The sequence below is a fragment of the Tubulanus polymorphus genome, chromosome 10 (assembly GCF_964204645.1).
Source record: "Tubulanus polymorphus chromosome 10, tnTubPoly1.2, whole genome shotgun sequence".
Classification (NCBI taxonomy): Eukaryota; Metazoa; Nemertea; class Palaeonemertea; order Tubulaniformes; family Tubulanidae; genus Tubulanus; species Tubulanus polymorphus.
The window spans coordinates 4,484,597-4,501,472 of record NC_134034.1 but is presented as its reverse complement, the minus strand read 5'-3'; the positions used below and the strand labels follow the sequence as shown (position 1 = coordinate 4,501,472).

At 37.3% G+C, this 16,876-nt stretch overlaps 1 protein-coding gene across 1 annotated transcript; it reads right to left on the bottom strand.

Annotated features, from left to right (window-relative positions):
• Positions 1 to 576: 576 nt before the first annotated feature.
• On the bottom strand, positions 577 to 6,049 carry LOC141912256 (uncharacterized). The gene is made up of 2 exons (XM_074803482.1): positions 2,485 to 6,049; positions 577 to 2,216 (listed from the first exon to the last, which is right to left on the bottom strand). The coding sequence occupies exons 1-2, from the start codon at positions 6,047 to 6,049 to the stop codon at positions 577 to 579; spliced, it is 5,205 nt and encodes a 1,734-aa protein (XP_074659583.1).
• Between the last annotated feature and the right edge of the window lie 10,827 nt (positions 6,050 to 16,876).

Sequence of the window (16,876 nt, the reverse complement as noted above, 5' to 3'; positions counted from 1 at the left end):
ATTGTTCTAAATCGACGAAACGAATCCTCGAAAATCTATTGAACACGAAAGCACAGCTACATTTCAAACTCAGCGTGTTTATTTTAGCAACTAACGATGCTGCACTATGCCATATAATGCCGGTTTGCTACAAATATGAAAATATATATATAAGTAATCAATTCAATTTATGCAAAGAAAACTAACCCACAGCAAATCTAAAAATTCGTTACTTACAATTACTGTAGCTCCTCGAGCAAGTTTCTACGAAAATGACCAATGCTCAACTGTGAGATATTCAATATATACTGTATATATAATGTACTAGACTTAGTAACAACAAAGCATGGAGAGGTTCAATGAAGGGTTACAAATCCTACAGTACTAAAGCTAAACTCGACTACAATAAAATTCTATAGCAGCAAACCGGACTTCAATTTACAACACAGCACCTCCTAAACATCCGTATCAGACGGTGTTTGAAAATATAACGATATCATATTACAAAGATTACATGATTACTTCAAATACATATTATTGTCGTATCAAATATAAGTAATTATCTCGCACATACAAATACAAATTTAATCAAGATAATTATACAATACTCTCTTCCAATACGCAAAGCTTAACTACTGGTCGAACATATTCTGACGAAGAGGTTTTTACTTTTACCGAACGAATTCGTCCATCATTAGGACTAGGATAAACTTCAATAATACGACCCAATGGCCATTGACCACGAGGAATGTCTTTGTCTTTGATTAACACTAAGTCACCTAATTTGACATTTTCTGTATTTTCTAGCCACTTGCTTCTCATGGTTAAGGGTGGCAAATACTCTTTCAGCCAGTGACGCCAAAAGTGGTCTGCCAGAACCTGGGACTGACGCCATCTTTTCCTACTGTTGATTTCACGCTCATGAAATACTCCAAGGGCCACGACAGAACTAGCACCCCCGTGTAAAAAGTGGTTTGGTGTAATGGGTGTAAAATCTGCAGGATCCACGCTATTATAAGTTAAAGGTCGACTATTAACAGATGCTTCCACTTCTATAAGCGTTGTTCGCAGCACGTTTTCAGGAAATGATTGTCCTTTAAGGACTGATTTGATAGCCGCCTTTACCGTTCGAACCAATCTCTCCCAAACCCCACCAAAATGGGGGGCACAGGGACTATTAAAGGTCCATTTAATACCCTTTTCATGACAAAAATTAGAAATACGAGATTGATTTAATTGTGTTAAACATTCTCTTAACTCTCGCTCAGCTCCAACAAAGTTGGAACCATTGTCACTATAAATATGACTCGGCTGACCACGTCGCCCAATGAAATTCCTCAGAATTAGTAAAAATGTGTCAGTTTCCATTGAGTCAGCTACTTCCAAATGTACTGCACGAGTTACTAAACACGTGAATAAGCAAACCCATACTTTGATTGTAGAACGCCCTCTTTTGATGAATAAAGGGCCAAAATAGTCTACCCCACTAAAATGAAAGGGTCTGCAATGGCTAGTAATTCTATGTGCGGGTAAATCCGACATAAAAGGAGCTCTAGGCTTAGCTAATCGACGACGACAACCGAAGCACCGCGAAATCGCACGCTTTGCGACAGATCTAGCTTTAATTGGCCAGTACTTTTGACGAACTAATGAAATCAAGTGCTCTGGACCAGCATGGAAATGAATAAGGTGTTCTTTTCGTACAAGAAGCTCCGTGATATGATGAGAGAAAGGGAGAAGCAACTGATGGCGCGCCTCTACGGAAACATTTGGAGCATTGTGAATCCTTCCACCTACTCTGATACAGGAGCCATCAAAAACTGGATCAAGACAGCGCAAAGAACTATGATCCTTTAACTTCCCCTTTTTAAGGAAAGAGAACTCCTCTGGGAATGAGTCACGTTGGGCTTGAGAAACTAAGCATGTTTCCGCAAAATCAAAATCTTCCACTGTCAAAGTTTTTGCTTTTACAGCTGTATATCCCAAACGTGGAACGTGTGAGGCAAAATTCCTGATAGCCCTTAAAATCCAAGCTGTTCTGCGTAACAAAGGGTACCAACGAGAATAATCCTCCGGCTGTACAAGACCCGTTAAGTCAATGACTGGCTCAGCCTGAGGAAATGCTAAGACTTTATTCACTAGCTTAGTTTTCTTGAGATTTTCATCTATATCTGAAATGATACCTAGATCAGGCTGAGACGGCCATTGCTTTTCAGGAACACGGAGAAATTCTGGACCTGCAAACCAGCGATGCGAAAAAGTCAGATCAGAAGCTAAAAGCCCCCTTGAGCAATCGTCAGCAGGATTCGACTCGGATGCAATATACATCCACTGATTAACTGATGATATTTCACGAATTTCCCCCACTCTATTGGCTACAAAAATCTTGAATCTTTTTTTTTCATTACGAATATATCGTAAAACAGTTTGTGAGTCAGTCCAATAAGAGACTTCAATGTCACAAATTTCTGACAGTTCTCGCTTCAAAACCTCACCCAAACGAACCGACATAACTGCACCTTGCACAAGGATGTTTTGTAGGAGCTAAGTGAGTTTTTGAAGCGAGAAAGGTAGTTTGAAATGAACTATCAATCAAATAACGCAAATATGCTACACTACCAAATGCCCTCTCGGACGCGTCACTAAACAAATGCAACCGTACATTACTAACAGAAGGAGAAAACAACTCATGGTGACGAGGAATTTTCAGCTCATGCAACAACTTCAACTCATTTTGCCATTCATCCCAGGTTACCAATAAGTCCCCAGAAATATCTTCATCCCATTCGAACCCAGACCGCCATATATCTTGAATCAAACACTTGGCCCTAAGTATGAATGGTGATAGGAAACCTAATGGATCAAAAATGGATGAGACAGCGCTTATGATACCTCGTTTAGTAAGTTTAACATCTTTGATAACAGGTTTAAATACAAAGGAATCATTCTGAGCGTTCCATTTCACACCTAAAGTCCGTTCTACTGATAAGTCACCTAAGTCTAGGTCTAACGAAGGGTTAGCAAGTTCTTCAGGGTGAATTTGGGATAGGACCCATTTACTTGATGACATCCACTTTGTGAGATGGAAACCTCCTTTAGCAAGAATATCTTTTACCTCATAAGCTAATTGCAACGCTTTGCTATCACCAGGAACTGACTTGAGAAAATCATCCACATAGAAATTTCGCAAGACAGAATTTACAGCGATGCTACTAAAACAATCAATGTTATCACGAGCTGATCTTTTTAGAGCGTAATTCGCACAACAAGGCGAGTCTCGAGCACCGAAAATGTGCACCAACATCTTAAAAACCTCCGGAGAACCATATGAGCCATCTGGCCGCCAAAGGAATCTCAATGATTCAGATTCGCTTTCAGAGGTTCTCACTTGATGAAACATCGCTTGTATGTCCGCAACAAGCGCTGTTTCAAATAAACGAAATCTTTGTAAGACACCAAACAAACTATTTAACAGATCAGGGCCTGTCATTAGTAAGTTCTTTAACGAAGAACCCCTGAACTGCGAAGCTGCATCAAACACTACCCGAAATTTACCCGGCTTGTTCGGGTTCAAAACGCAATGGTGAGGAAGGTACCAAGTTCTAGGTGTCGAAATAATTTCTTCCTCAGGAGTCAACTTTCGAGCATACCCAGCGGAAATATAGCCATTAAGTGTATCACAATAGCCATTTTTAATTACAGAATCTTTACACAGGCGGTTTGTTAGCAAGTCAAATCTTCTCTTAGCTAATGGAAAGTTATTTGGTAAAACACTATTTTCATCTCTCCATAGCATACCTACTTGATAATGATCACCCACAAGTTGGGTTGTTTCTTCAAGAATTTTAAGAGCTCTTTGATCTTCAACCGATCCAATCTTATCAGGGTAAGTTACACCAAAGGATTCTGTTGACCAAAAGTTCTCAATTTGTCGTGAGAGTGAATTTTCATCAACAAGAGAGCATTCCGAAACAATTGAATGGACGTGAACATCGCACAAGTCATTTGACATGTTCCCAAACAAACACCACCCTAATCTAGTCCGAATAGCTAAGGGCTGATTTGATGTCCCTTCCCTTACCTCTAATTGTATATGTGCTCTAGGTACATTTGCACCCAAAAGTACTTTAACCTGACGTGGGAATGTATCAGGAAATCGCAGACCCTCTAAATGTTTCAACTTATGAGGAGAAAATTCATTATATTTCTGAAGTGGACAACTGATATTACCAGATGTAGTCCATGCTTGGGACACATGAATGATTTCTGACAAAGGATCATTGCTTCGAACGGTAAAGGAAACACGGCGAGATAACTGTGCATCGCTTGAGTGAAGTGTGTTGATAGTCAATACTTGTTTTTTACCAGACAACCCTAAATCAATAGCCAGATCTTCACGGATTAATGTCACGTCACTCCCAGAATCCAGCAGACCATACGTCGATATACGTCTTCCGTTAGCACCCTGAACCACAATCGGCAAAACCTGAAAATACACGTCAGAACAATTACTATCGAGACCAAGAACTATATTGCGTTCTATTGCGCTAGGTGCTACACCTTGACTACTACTGGCTTGCGATTCACTATTACAAGTGTCTAGATTCTGAGTTTGATTCTTTTGTTCAATATCATTAATTTTGATTTTACGTTTAACATGAAGCAGTGTATGATGTCTCTTGCCACACCCTGGTTCTTTACAGCAAGAAAGAGATTTGCAAGTCGCAATGAAATGACCAGGTGACAAACAATTAATACACAAACGTAATCTCTTGACTAGAGCAAATCTTTCATCTACCGATTTATCAATGAAATCTCCACAATTACTCACAGAATGACTACCTGAACAAATAACACATTCAAATATTTTCCCACCTGACACGCAACTGCTAGACATCTGTTTCGTGGAATTATTCACATTGATTTTCCGTGATCCTAAAGCATTACTAGAAAAATTATTACGTTTCAATTTCAACCTATTTTGTTGTAATGAAAATGGACCGAAGTCAGCGTCAACACAATCTTTGAGCCAACTTTCTAGATCAAACAATGTAGGATCTCGTTGTCGAGATATACGTCTAACGAATTCGTTCCATTTTGAACGCTTGTCAATCGGGATACGTTTTACAACTTTCTGTAATAAATCACTACTGCCAATTTCAGAAAGATAATTCATTTGTTTTAGAGTAATTAAGCAATCTCTCACACTAATGTAAAAGGAACGTAATGATATTGAATCATATGAATTTGTGGGTGGACCGTTCGTAATTGATCCAATATAAGCCCTAGCTACGTGTACTCTGTGTCCAAACACAAACTTTAGCTCCTTAAGGGAGCGTGCATAATTACAACCACTAAACCCAAGACCTTGAATGAGCTCTCTGGCCTCACCTTTCACATGCGACTGCAGAAGGTCTTGACGTCTGGAATCTTTGATCCCGGGACGATTATGTACTTGCACATAAAACTGCTCAATGAACCTTGGCCATACAAGTGGTGAACCGTCGAACATCGGGAGACCAACTTTCGGTAAATCTCGATCAATCTCCATCTTGATAACGGCTTCTTCCAGGGAGGTTGATGATTCCACATTTACTATAGTTTCGACTCCTTCGACCAAATCATCGATCCACGCATCAATGGTCCTAAGCGACGAGTTGTTTACAGCATTCGTCACGACATTCTCTGAAAGATCCTCTGCAACTGGATGCGACATGGAAGATGTAGACGACGCTTGGAAAACGGGTGCATTCGGATCAAGAGACGAGTCTCTTTTAGCAAAATTGTCTAACCTTTCTAAAGCAACCATAGCTTTATCGAAATAACACTCCATCCAACGCCCAGCGGTTTCGATTTCTTCTTCATTCTCGAGTACAGACATGAACTTGTCGTGAGCAGTTTGCAGATTTTGCAAACATCCAGTGATACATTGCTTTGCTGGTTCAACAGCCGCCGATATGCGAACTGAATCCGCAGCATCAATAGCACGAGTAAGCCAACCAGCGAGACTTGTACGAGTGGCTTTCAACGACTTACTTTTACTAGTATTTGAATCTTCGTTATCGGTCATGATGAGCTTTCGAGTAATTCGAAACTATAATGTTCTAAATCGACGAAACGAATCCTCGAAAATCTATTGAACACGAAAGCACAGCTACATTTCAAACTCAGCGTGTTTATTTTAGCAACTAACGATGCTGCACTATGCCATATAATGCCGGTTTGCTACAAATATGAAAATATATATATAAGTAATCAATTCAATTTATGCAAAGAAAACTAACCCACAGCAAATCTAAAAATTCGTTACTTACAATTACTGTAGCTCCTCGAGCAAGTTTCTACGAAAATGACCAATGCTCAACTGTGAGATATTCAATATATACTGTATATATAATGTACTAGACTTAGTAACAACAAAGCATGGAGAGGTTCAATGAAGGGTTACAAATCCTACAGTACTAAAGCTAAACTCGACTACAATAAAATTCTATAGCAGCAAACCGGACTTCAATTTACAACAATCATCCGTAATCAAAGTTTCACACAACAAGATTAAATGTAGTTTACAGCCTTGGTTTTCTAGTAAATATATTGAATTCCTCAAGTCAGTAAGCTTACTATTGACACTATGGATATTTAGTTGTAAAATATTCAGTCTATCATGTGTGAAATTAAATTCACTCGAATCTTTATTTACATCAAGATACGGACAGTGATTATTTAAAGGATTTTCATCCGATTCATCAAAAAAATTGTTAGGGTCATTTTGTATGACCTTCAGTCGGTCACTTATATCAATACTACCGAGACACATTTATGGTCTGAGGTGTCATAAACCAAGCCACCTAAATGTCGTTATTAATGTTCGGCTTTTTTGTCTGTTTTTCAGCAGACGGAGGCGTTTCAGACACAGAACGCTGTTTTCGTTTTGAACAAGTAACCGGCGTTAACGGAGGTTCGATAGTTTCTTTGTTATTATATCGAACAGCTTCGTTGAATTGCTGCACTAAAGCTGCCTTGCCCTGGTCATTTAAGTGTATACCGGTTTTGTCACTCATCAGGTAGTACCGATCGCGGGTACCACCTGAAGGCTGGAAGACGTTATCATTGTTGATGTAAACCATATTCTGTTTGTTACATAGTTTACTGCAATATGTATTTACAGTATTTACAGCCGTATTAAATTCCTTAACAGCAGCCGGATTTCCTGTTTTGGGAATTATGCTCGACAGGTATATCTTTGCATTGTCAAAATGTTCATTAACTTTGGCCAATGCTTCGGACACGTTCAACTTAATAATATCTGAATCGGATTTATGACGGTTAACGTCGTTAGTGCCTAAGTGCACTATGACGTCAGTAACTTCTGACTTATTTTGTACACGATCAATCAACTGGTTAATATTTTCCGCAGTAGCCGCGGACTGTTGAGTTATTTGAGCTCCTGGTAACTCTACATTCCGCATGTTTGAATCGCCAAGAATAACAATTTTATTATTTTGAAGATTCACGTTGGCCGGTATTGGATTTGACGACAGTTTCTCGGTGCTGTGCGAATTACGTTCAGTAGTCTCTGCGTTCGCTGTGATTGGCTGGTTTAGTTTCGGACAATTAAACTTCGTGTGACTGGGAGAATTGCATTCATAGCAAAGACGTCGCGGTTTAATAGTTTTCTTTGGACAATCAAATGATTTGTGATCATCCAGTAAACATGTTTGACATATGTCACCGTCACAATATATCCTAACGTTATAACTCCCGATTTTTGTGAAATTCGGAATCGGTTGATTAACACTAGAAAGTTGTAAAAAACGAGAACCAGTGTAAATATTAGTTCCTTTGATCGTAGTTTTTTTGACAGAGTTGCTAACATAATCCCCATATTTGGCCATAAACGCAGCTATAACTCCATCATCCATCTCGATCGGCGCATCCACAATTTTTACATTATATAAATTCACGTTTGCGTCCGTTAATTTTATACAGTTTCCTTTAATCATCAGATCATCCTTACTGAGTTTCTCTCTGGTTACTCCATCCACACTTGTAATTATGCAATCAAAGTTTGTGATCTGGATTGAAAGTATTTTATTTACCTCAGGTTCCTTTTCACGAACAGCATTAAGAACATCCAAATGAGTAAGTTTCCCGTTTGTGAATTGCTTCAGATTAAATTTCACAGATTTTTCACGGTTTAACATTGTTAATCCATTCACCATCTTGAACATACGATAACGTTTTCCTCAAGAAAAATTAAAAAATGACGGAGCTCGATATCATTCGGACTACATACATTCCGCCATATTGAAACTCTCATTTGGGCCACGTATACGTGTATGGACTCTAAGAATGGAGGGAAAACACTCATACTTCAAACGAGCTGCTAGAAATAAACAGAATTTCAAAAACATCTTATTGTCCCTTTCTGAGAAACATCAGTATTTACAAGCGTTATATGCTTATGGTAGTTTATACGGTGCTGAGCTTATCTTTGATAGAGATAATGCAACCAGATTTATTGATAATCTGTATAGTGTTGATATCTGTAATTGTGTTAGAAATGTATATAGCACGTGATTCCGAAGTTCTAAGAGTTAAACAGGCAACTTGGAAAAACATTGTGTACAAAGCTGGTTGTAATTTTCATCTAGTGATTTCGTATTCTGAATATGGACTACTACTTGGAAATATTATACTCTTGCTGGTAGTAAATGATGTTGATATGTTTTGCGTGCTAGAAAAAGTAGATGCCAGTTATGAGCGGACATTTGGAGTTTGGGTGTTGACCAAAACAGAAGACCTCAGTTGTATGTCACTTTCATCAGTATTAGATCACAATGTGCTCATCCTTTACAAAATGTTTGATCAGGAGGTGTTAGTGTTTAAACATACCCCATGCCGATTATAGAATTTGCTATTCGATGTAAGTTTGATATGTTTGGGCTTACTTAAGTTGATTGCAGTTAAGTTTCAGTCAATAGTTGCAAGTTTTGATTACTACAACCAGGTGTCAATTGTTCAAAAGTTGATTCAAGTTAGCTATAACCAACTTTTGAAAGACTGGCTCTGGTATTTATTAAATTATTGTTGAATAACCTAACCCCGATTAGTCAGGGAAAGGTTTCTCATTTTCTGTTCAAATCTTCTCAAATCTACAATTTCATTGACTGGTTATAATGCTTTCTCAGCTGTTTAGGTACCAGGACACTTACGTTGTGCAACTTAATAGGAAAATAATTTATACCCCGATTAATAATACACTGTTTTAATTTCAGGTGTCACTTGTAGAAACACATGCGTTGCTTGATGAAATTCCGGCAAGGGTAAGACTTGTTTCTTATCTCAGTAATTAGTGATCATGTATTATTCATGTTCAACCATAATGTAATTTTTGACTCCTCAAGTTCATATAGGTATAGAACCTAATGTGAAAAGAACGTCTTTATATGGCAAGGGATGACTGTTAGAATGACTAATAGATGACTAAATAAATGGCTACCATACTTCATCCTACTTTGTCTTGTTCGTGAAATTTTCAATGATTGAATTTCATAACTTATGTTTAATGAAAAAACTTAACGCACACTGTTTTCTTACAGAGTACAAGTTGTCAGTTGTATCCATGTAATAATCCTACAGTTACTGAAATCATGAAAGTCGACTTCAATGACCGGCGTGTTGGTGTGAAAAGAGGCACTGGCTTTGATGATTTTATGGAGAATAGTATGTATGGTTCTTAGTTTTAAGATTAACAAAAGGGTTTAATTCCTGGGACCAATGGCTATATTCAAACTGTTATTTGACGGTTTAAATGTATTTCATTAACATCAAGTATTTATCAAACCAAGATTTCGATCACATATTCATCTATCTTTTTTATCATCGATCTTTTTGTTACAATCTAAAAACTGGGTCTCTAAAAAATTTGTTTCAATGCCAAAATTAGCTTTTTTTGCTGAAAATGAAGTGCACTGCATCATGGTGGCTAGGGGGGATATAGGAAGTACGTATCATAATGCATATTCTGATTACATTGGATCTTTTAGTTTCGCTGAAATTCCTCATTAATGTGGCAAACATACGGTTGAAATTAGAAGACGGCACAGAAGTTGATGAGGATGTATTCGGATTCATTGAGGATGGAAACATTGGAAAGTGGTTCAGTTGTCAAGTTGCAGGTAGAAAAAGGTAGGTCTTTGGCTCCTAACTTTTTAAAGTCTGTAATTTACGATGTATCTAGGCACATTCCCTTCACTGTTAGATTTCACAATTATCGACTGGAAAATGTTCAAAAGTTCAAGATGAAATATTGTGTAGAAGAAAATGGCTGTATGTTCTATTTTGATACTGGACACTTTTTGCAATATTTAAGTTTTTGTATTCTTAATTAGAGTATTATATTTTCATTTTTACATACAGAGGAGGATGTTTGAATGATGGCATTGCTTTAACATATTTTCTCTTTTCTAATTTTGACATTTGTGGGCATATTTCCCTGTTTCATCAATTCTATCAATTGTTTTTTTTCAGACCGTGAGGAGTTTTTTCAGTTAAATCCTCCAGAAAAACAACAGTCAACCCTCACACATAAAATTGCACCGTCAATGGCAATGCCAGGGGATGTATTTGAGACATTCGAAAGTGGTTCAGTTATCAAGTTGCAGGTAGAAAAGGGTAGGTTTTCAGCTCCTTACTTTCATAGAATGTAAATTACCATGTATCTAGGCACATTCCCTTCACTGTTAGATTTTTAACAATTATCCACTGGAAAATGTTCAAAAGTTCAAGATGAAATATTGTGTAGAAGAAAATGGCAGTATGTTCTATTTTAATACTGGACACTTTTTGCAATATTTAAGTTTTTGTATTCTTATTTGAAGTATTATATTTTCATTTTTAATTAAAGATGAGGATGTTCGAATGATAGCATTGCGTTAACATATTTTCTGTTCTCTAGTTTTGAAATTTGTGGACATAATTTCCTGTTTTTTCAATTTTATCAATTGTTAATTTTCAGACCGTGAGGAGTTTTTCCAGTTAAAGCCTTCAGGAAAAAGACAGTCAAACTCCACTCTTAGGCTGGCACCATCAATGACAATGGCTGGAGCCAGATCGTCAATGGCTGGATCGAGCTACAGTTCCAGCAATGACACAATGAGTATTGAGGAGAGTGATGCTGGTATGTTGTTATGTTATCCAATGGGTTGGCGGGATTGTGTGATATTCTCCATTTTACTCATTGTTATTTATGCAGCGTGCGCCCCTTCCTTTTGCTCCATTAACGTATAACTAAATGCAATTTTTTATCTTATCACTTAATAGTTTTTATGTAACATACCTAGTTCTTAAACTGTCCTAACTTGATGGGTTAGTGTAAACATTTAATTCAGTGAATTAATTTTGTGTTCCAGATCTCAGCCAAACAAATACCCCGAAGAGTGATTTGGCATGGTCAAAACAACGGGGGAAAAAGCTGGACACGAAAGAAAAGAGTCAGTTCATGAATGTCATGTTCGATGGACTCAAGGTTAAATGTAACAATCGATTACCTGGTAGCAAGGAATTCGGCATAGCCGCAAAAGCTATTTTGGAACGCTTTCCGAAATCATTTGCTTTTTCGATCGGAGACGAACTAATTGAGAACGGTATTTCAGCTATAATTTGTTCCTTAGAAGGTTGTCGCGATACAAATAAAAGGTTTTTGAATCGTAAAAGGAAAAGAGAAGCAGAGAAATTAAATATCGCTTCTGATAATTCAAAGCGAATGAAAGAACTAAACGCGCAAAGTGTTAAAATGAATCCAGAGGTTGATATATTGGTTGCCAGTAGTTTGGTTGAAGTTCAAAACGCGATAAAATCTGGCATGAGTGTAACTCAGTCAAAGAAATCTTTTGAAAGTTTTTCAAAAGACATCAACGAGCGTTCGAAATTACTTCATGAACTGTTTGAAGACGAAAAGATTGTCGACACTGAATACACAGGTCTAGATACCTTATTCAAAAATCTGACGACGTAAGAGAATGAAGGCAAAATAAAAGTTGTTGGGTCGGAGGATGTAGCTTTGCCTTTAACACCTGTACTTGTTGAGATGGGTAAGTAAATAAGCCTCACTTGGTGTATTTCATTTTCAATCGGACTTTGAAATTCATAAGATTTGATTATTATGTCGTAATTTGATAAATTGAATTCATCGATAAACCATTGTTCACTTAATATAATCTTCTATTGTAGCTGACAATTTTATGTTTTTTGCCGCTTACGTGTACTTTTTGTTTGATTTTTCAGCTGATAGAGAACTCATTCGGTTCATGTTGTCGGTGGATAAAGTCATTCTAGTTAAGACTTCAACGCTGGAAGATGGGTTAAAGGCACTGTTCGCGGCCTATATAGTTTTCGATATTAAGTACCCAAAAGAGGCCCAGCATTCACTCGAATTTTTCTTTTCGATTATTGCTCGGTATCATCTACCCGAAGAGAGAAAATCAAAAAAAGTAGTCACCCTGGCAAAGGCATTTGCGGATTTCTTTGTATTTAAGGGTTAAGAATTTGACTCCATTAGCCTGACATGAATTTACTAAAATTAAGTATTCTAAGTATGGCTCGAAGGTATAATCTATTAATTTGAATTTGTGTTGTGTTCGTATATGTGTTGAGATGATAATTGAATAAGAAAATGTTTTCATCTGGTGAATTTGAGAAAATTAATGAAAAACAAGTTTTCATCTTTTTAATCTTTTTTAATCTTTGTACATGTATATTTTTGTAATCCTGCATACTGGTGAATATGCATAATGGCCAATAGTCACTTACGGACATGACACGCTTTTGTCTTATCTTCAATCAGTTGATAATACCAGAACATCCATATTCACTGTAGATTTGGTACTGTAATTCATGATTTTGAAATTAGCAATTCATGTAATCTGCCTTAAGTGTATGTTTGTAGTACGAAAAAGGTCTGCCACGGAGATTTTCCCTTTCTTATAATCTGAGCATTAAATGCATTAACAAAACAGAGAGGAGATAGATACCTTGAGATAAAAAAGATTTATGATTAATTAGCATATTTTTGTATAGATCTTTTAAGAATGAAATGTTTTCTATATCTATTGTAAGTTTAAGTTTAAGTTTTTTGTTACATTATTAGAGACAAGTACGTAGGTCGTACTTGAATGCTAAAATATGTCGAATCAGGGACATTTTCTGTGGTTGTATTAATCTGTTGAGCGACTAGGCCAAATTTTTTTCTTAACATTTTGTCTATACATTACAGGCCAACATGAGCCGGATTTTATATCATTCCATTTTTTCTGATTCCATGTCAAAATAATCCAAAGCATGTAGTACAATCACTTAGGATTTTAATGAAAGTTTTATTTAAGTTTTTACATCGCTCTTTGAGTGTGTTTTAAAATCATGATCCTGTTGTTCATGGCGTTTTTTGATAATTTTACGATCTAATAAAGAAGTATTTATTAGATATTTTTATATTTTGGTCTGACATTTTTCTAATTTTGTATTGTCATCTTTTCAACTTTGAGAGCTTTTTGTGACTCGAAACTTAGGATTTGGAAATGTTCATTTGAGGAAAACATGCGCGGATTATTGAGACCCCTCCCCAATGTCGACCCCCCTAACCCCCGCCCCCGGTGCACCCCTCATCGGCATTTATCCGTGGAATAACTGGCATCACACGTCCAAAGACGGTATTTTTCCGATTTGTATCGGAAATATAATTTTGCCAACTCGGTTTTGTTCCGAACATTGACGGAATCTTACCAGTAATTTCCGGGTCGGACATTCTCCGTCGATTGACGATGAAAATCCTTGCACCAAGAACATCGGGAATCTCCCGTTGATTATCGTTGGTGTCCCGCTATTTAGCGGTTACGACAATCGTCGGAAAATTCGTCGGAGATATTCCGTGATCAACTGCTGCAAGGTATTTTTCCGACAAACGTCGGAAATAATTTTTACAGTGCGCATTAACAAACTGAAAATTAAAAAAAAAACACATTATATATTTAATTAACAAAATTGGCTTCATGAACTATAGCTATACCAATGTATATTAAATATATTTGACTTTTGAATGGAGTATTTAGGGAAGACCGAGAACGATAAAACCAGAAGACGCCAGGATTCAGGAACTAGGATAATTGTTGTGGCCAAACAATTGCCAGCAGCATTCTGACATTTGTGACTTGTGCAAGTTGTGGTGAGAATAAGTAACAAATCGATATCTTGCAAGCCGTTTGTATGTTATCCAGGGCAGAGCAGCAGGCACTATACACGCATGACATTAAACATATATTTAAAACATATCTCGCCTAATATCTGACTCTAAATCCGATATTTTCAATGTGAAGAAATGCTCTGACAAGTGAGTCTCCACGTAACCTTGAGCTCAGAATTAGCGTAGTACGCATGCGTTCCACGAATTTCGAACTTACTTCACAGGCTAAGTTCATCCATAGAACGTCGTATAACTTGACGACGCGCTATGGTCGGTCGGGTCGTCTGGTTCAGACGGGTAGTACGTCTGAGACGAACTGGGGCAACAGAAGATGACCTGAACTGATTTATACGACGCTCTAGAGACGAGCTGAGTTTGACTTAACACACAAATTTCAGCTCGTCCTGTCCAAGTGCGACGTATAAACTGGGCCTTAGCTACTGGTTTGAATTCTGGTTCAGCCATCACTGAGAAATACGACTTATGAATCGGCAATTTCAGCACGAGATCACTTTTACTGTTTACATAAGCAGTTGCGTGTTTCTGACGTCGTCTTACCAAATCTGACCATTGTATACAGTTCCTACCGCTGTATATGACATTATAATGATATGCGAGTGAGTAGCGCTGTAGGTGTGTGAAGACAGTAATCAAGTGATATTTATTTTAGCAATTATACATATGCTATACATATATACATAGGCATACATAGGCAATTATACATAGAGCGAGATAGATGTAAATAAATAAATACGTGAGTGTCACACAGCCATACCAATAATCTAGGAATACGCTTGCATGCACCATCTTGATGTTCACATTAGTAGTCAATATACATAGAAATATAATCAAAAAGAATCACATTTACTTCCATTACCCCAGACGCCCCAGTGCGAGCACTGATTTCAATTATAATCCGTCATTTTATTCAACCAGATTGCTCGTTGTACAATCGCTAAGGAAATTATTTCACAGAAGAAAACCTGGGGTAAAATAACACGGGTTTACTGATTGGCTAATAATGATATCATCAAAACTGCGCATGTTTTCGTGCGCTCGCTCTACTGTGGCAGGGTTTCGTACCGTGGGAATCTCGATTCCATCAGGTTCGAATCAGGTTCGGGAGGATGGAAATCTGTGTGCAAATCTCTACCGACGATGGTAAATTGTGCGATCGAAGATGCGATGAGTATCGTGTTGCCCTCCGTTCGAAGCCGTGCCTTATACCATAAGCATGCACTCATACCAATCACACTTCTTCTGAATTCAGCACGATCCTTATTGATGATAGGAAATCTCGAGAAAAACAACTTTGACATTTCGACTTACATATTCCACAATTAGTCAAAGAACCTATCATGCTGGTTTTAAACGGTATATACGGCACAGAAAGCTTATCGAATTTTCTAATATATTATACTAATCTTGACGCATGCATTTCATTGATGTACGGAGCCCCGGAGGTGACATGGTGAACAAATGAAAAAAAGATTATCTCCTTCAAACGAGAATAATTTTGTGATAAACATTTGGTTCGCACGAATAAAATCTAGTGGCAAAAAAAAAAAAACATTTCGTTCGTACGAATAAACAAGATGTATCTGTTTCTCACCGTGTCACCTGATCCGGGCTCCGTATTTATGGCCACAACTTTAGGACTGTCTGAAAAAAATGCTTATTGAAAAAAATAAATTCAATTGTATACGTAATACAGGGTGAATAAATCTAGACCCACATCGCATACGTCGTGAGTACTTATAATTTGTCCGACGCAGCTTCAGTACCCGGTATATATGAATATATGTTTACCAATACGAGGTACCGTATAAGTCGTTTATAAATGTGTGTTTATAAATGCACACCCTTAGATATTATTCAGACAATGATTTCAGAATAATGAATAATTATCATAAGTCGGCAACGGTTGATATTTAATATTGTTGACAAGACACCGTTCAAAATGACCGCGTAGAACATGGCGCATTTTGAGATACATAAATGAAAATTATTTATCATTCACAAAGGTTGGCATATGCTGCTAGGCAGAATGTCCGTTATTGCCGCAGTGCAGCAGTTCAAAATTAAAATCCTTCCCTATTGCTCCACACCAGATATATGCAATATTTTCTGCTCGATATTCGTTCGACGTATCGATAACAATTCATGTAAAATAATTGAAATTTCATATTCAGGTGTTAGCAGTTCAAGTGTGAAAGTGGATTCAAATTCCACTCACTTGGCAATGCTTAATGAATTGAAAATATAATCTATCATATATATCCACGCAGCGGTTTCATGTATGCTACAGCAACCTTTCAACGCAGATCAGAATCGCAGCTTTGAAATATACACTTAGTAAGGTTTTTACCGCAGCTTTGAAATATATAGTAAGGAGGTAAGGTTTTTTTCTTATTGGCAGTTTCAATTTGGAACTTTGTATCTCTTATTAATTAGTGCTACAGTGCATGGTGAAATATGCGTTCACGCGATGAACTACGTTCCGGCTTATGATATATGCACATGCATATGCGTAACGTACGAAGTATTTTCGTCGTGACAGTAGCTGGGGCCTAGCTAGATCACCCGTATAATGATATTGCCAACCAAGAAAAAAATCGAGAGCAATCCGATCCGATTCTTTTTCATATGTCGGAACAG

Excerpts from the sequence above, each read along its gene's own strand:
- LOC141912256 (XM_074803482.1), bottom strand. The coding sequence starts at position 6,049 with ATGACCGATAACGAAGATTCAAATACTAGTAAAAGTAAGTCGTTGAAA. Across the intron at positions 2,217-2,484 it reads TGCAAGGTGCAGTTATGTCG|GTCCAGAATTTCTCCGTGTT; the intron begins GTTCGTTTGGGT and ends GCTGGTTTGCAG.